This window comes from Sphaeroforma arctica (assembly GCF_001186125.1).
Source record: "Sphaeroforma arctica JP610 unplaced genomic scaffold supercont1.192, whole genome shotgun sequence".
NCBI classification, from domain to species: Eukaryota; class Ichthyosporea; order Ichthyophonida; genus Sphaeroforma; species Sphaeroforma arctica.
Window position 1 is genome coordinate 75,715 of NW_014040366.1, and position 3,793 is coordinate 79,507.

The 3,793-nt window shown below is 40.1% G+C and overlaps 1 protein-coding gene across 1 annotated transcript in view; it reads left to right on the forward strand.

The window, feature by feature from the left end:
* Positions 1-567: 567 nt before the first annotated feature.
* The window catches only part of SARC_03671 (hypothetical protein), a gene marked incomplete at its 5' end in the record, with an annotated part of 9,763 nt that continues 6,537 nt past the window's right edge, over positions 568-3,793 (forward strand). Inside the window, 4 exons of the mRNA XM_014302533.1 lie at positions 568-708; positions 1,067-1,130; positions 1,773-1,865; positions 3,336-3,466. Coding sequence (XP_014158008.1) covers positions 568-708; positions 1,067-1,130; positions 1,773-1,865; positions 3,336-3,466 — 429 coding nt within the window. The remainder of the gene's footprint in view (positions 709-1,066; positions 1,131-1,772; positions 1,866-3,335; positions 3,467-3,793) is intronic.

A 3,793-nucleotide genomic window follows, 5' to 3' on the forward strand; every position in this document is an offset into this window, starting at 1 on the left:
ATATATACCTACAGTTCTGCTATCTCATAGTGTTTACGTATTGCTGTACTGTGGATTTACACCTACAGGACTACCATCTCATAGCGTTTACGTATTACTGTACTGTGGATACATACCTACAGGACTACCATCTCATAATATTTACGTATTACTGTACTGTGGATATATACCTACAGGTCTACCATCTTATAGTGCTTATGTATTTCTGTACTGTAGATATATACCTACAGGTCTGCTATCTCATAGTGCTTACGTATATCGGTACTGTGGATATTTACCTACAGGTCTACCATTTCATAGTGCTTACGTATATCTGTACTGTGGATATATACCGTTAGGACTACCCTCTCAATGTATTTATGTAATACTCTACTGTGGATATCTTCTTACAGGGTAACCCTCTCATTGTATTTACGTATTACTCTACTGTGAATACATACCTGCAGATCGAACACACCTGACACGCACCTGTCCAGTCGACGGTGTAGTAGCACACCCATAGGCCAACGGTCGCTGTCACCAGCCAAACCCATAAGCAAAGGCTCCACCCTCACTACACCAATCACAATGGAGGATTTCCAAGAAAAGTTGGAGGAGCCAATCATATGCGCCACAACTCTCAATGTCGTGCGGCTGATTGGACGATACATGCAAGTGCTGCACGCTATCCCCAACGCCCACGACGACGTCTTCGCCGGCGTTGCGCAGGTGTGTTCAATTCGGCACAGACAGAAGAGGTAGACATATGAAGTAGACATGAGGTAGACATATGAGGTAGACATATGCGGTAGACTTAAGTGGTACAGGTGTCAATGATCTCATATATCACGACTCATACCCTTTTGTCAAGGAGATGTGACACTTTCAGCATTGAACTGTGGTTGAGTGATGAGTGTATATAGCTATGTTTATATGTAGTTGGTTTCTGATTTGCGTATATATCTATGATAGTATATAGATAGTTAGATTTGCCCTTGTTAGTTGTCAGTTGTTAGTTGTTAGTTGTTAGTTGTTTGCTATGGCTGTAGGTGTTACTAATGTCCCGTTGCTCTCGTTCCCTCTGCAGTTGGTTGACTATTATCTGTTTGCCGTTTACCAATTCTTCGGAACGCCATTGCCTGCGCGTGGAGGTATGTGTAAACATGTTATCACAAAACCCTAAACCCTAAACCCTAGAAAGATCTACCTACCTATTCTCACAAAACACAATTGCTGGCATACATCACTTGTTTCCTGTCGCACGTGTTCTATGTCGAGTGCGTTGTATTGAGTGCTTTGAATATGGCAGTGATCGTGTGTGTCTGTAATATTGCCAATGTTTATTTATTACAGCACATTGTCTCAACCTGATGAGAGTAGACCCTAAACCCTAGAGCATAAACCCTAAACACTTTATAACACAAAGGTCATCAACATCTCACATCTATTGTGTTTTAATTATATACAAACACACGAAGTACAACCTAAAGTCTAAACTCTAAACACTAAATAAACACCCCAATTATTTCCACTTGTACACATGTGTTTGATCAAAATAGTCCTACCATATGTATTTTACATAGCCTTAGTGTGTTAGTAATACTTCCCATGTGTATTTTATATAGCCATAGTGTGTTAGTAATACTTCCCATGTGTATTTTACATAGCCTTGGTGAGTTAGTAATACTTCCCATGTGTATGTTAAATAGCCATAGTGTGTTAGTAATACTTTCCAGTGTATGTTAAATAGCCTCAGGTGTGTTAGTAATACTTCCTATCTCTCTTTGTTGCAGCTGCTCCGAGTGGTGGTACTCTCTACTCCAGTAGTCCCAGCAGTCCCACCCCACGCACCACTGTGCCGGCTAACAAGTTTGAGACCGTTCTCGGTAGGTATTGGGCGTGTTTGATTGTGAGTAGATATAAGGGGTGTTTGATTTTGAGTATGTATAAGGGGTGTTTGATTGTGGGTAGGTATAAGGGGTCTCGGATTGTGGGTAGGTATAAGAGGTGTTTAATTGTGGGTAGGTATAAGGGGTGTTTATTGTGGTGAAGTACAGGGGTGTTTAGTTGTGGGTGGGTATAAGGGGTGTTTGATTGTGGTCGGGTATAACAAGTGTTTGATTGTGAATGATATTTGTGATGATCCTTCACTGAGTGCAGAATCTAGTACTTTTTGTGTTGCATCTATTTCTTCATCTAGATCTCACAGATCTCTATCCAAATCTTCATCTAGATCTCACAGATCTCTATCCAAAACTTCATCTAGATCTCACAGATCTTCATCTAGATCTTCATCTAGATCCCACCACCCACCATGTTGCATGGTGACATCTACATTTTCGTCGACACCTTGCTGTGTTTGCCCACTCACACGCACTCGCGGGACAATTGGTAGCGATGTGCGTGCGCTTATGTTGCACTGCAACCGATGATAACAAACAGATGTTCAACAGTTGATACCCCACACAAGGCTGTGAATTCTAAAACTCTACAACCCTAAAACCTTAAAACATACATGATTGTGGTTTTATTTCTTTGTATCCTTATCGGCGTTAATGCTTCTATACGTACCACTGAATTCATCATTTGTCACGTGCTGTTCTATCTGAGGTATTTCCATGTATTATAGGTAGTGCTACGTCTAGCTAGATTCACTAACTATACCCATAAGTGGATTCACCTCATGCATCTCTGCACTGGCTTATGTGATATATTCATCTGTTGGTTTATGCGATATAGTCATCGTTGGTTTATGGGATATATTCATCTGCTGGCTTATGTGATACATTCATCTGTTGGCTTATGCGATATATTCATCGTTGGTTTATGCGATATATTCATCTGTTGGTTTATGTGATATATTTATCTGTCTGTTGGTTTATTTGATATATTCATCTGTTGGTTTATGTGATATATTCATCTGTTGGTTTATATGATATATTCATCTATTGGCTTATGTGACATATTCATCTGTTAGTTTATTTGATATATTCATATGTTGGTTTTATGTGATATATTCATCTGTTGGTTTATGTAATATATTCATCTGTTGGTTTATGTGATATATTCATCTGTTTGTTTATGTGATATATTCATCTGTTGGTTTGTGTGATATATTCATCTGTTGGTTTATGTGATATATTCATCTGTTGGTTTATGTGATATATTCATTTGTTGGTTTATTTGATATATTCATCTGTTGTTTGCTTTCGTCTCGTCCATACTTTCAGGGTTTAGTGTGCATGATTCAAGCAGTTTTGCTATTTACTTTTCTCACGTTCGCCCAGAGTTGTAGGGTGTTAGGGTTTCAGCAATGTATTGATCGATAATTCCTGTTCTCTCTTGCGCTCCTTCAGGATCTGAGGGGCTGTCACGGCTACTGATTAAAATGCGCGGCATGGTGTCCAGTGGTGGTATGCACATTGCACCGGGACAACTGGTGGCCACCCCAACCATAGCGCCATCAGTCCCAATCAGCAACAAACAGGTGTGTGTGCATTAGTCTCAATCATTACAAACAGGTGCGTGTGCATTAGTCTCAATCAATAACAAACAGGTGCGTGTGCATTAGTCCCTATCAACAACAAACAGGTGCGTGTACATTAGTCCCAATCAACAGCAAACAGGTGCGTGTGCATTATAGTCTCAATCTTTACAAACAGGTGCGTGTGCATTAGTCCCAATCAACAACAAACAGGTGCGTGTGCATTAGTCCCAATCAACAACAAACAAGTGCGTGTACATTAGTCCCAATCAACAACAAACAGATGCATGCGCATTAGTCCCAATCAACATCAAACAGGTGCATGTGCAT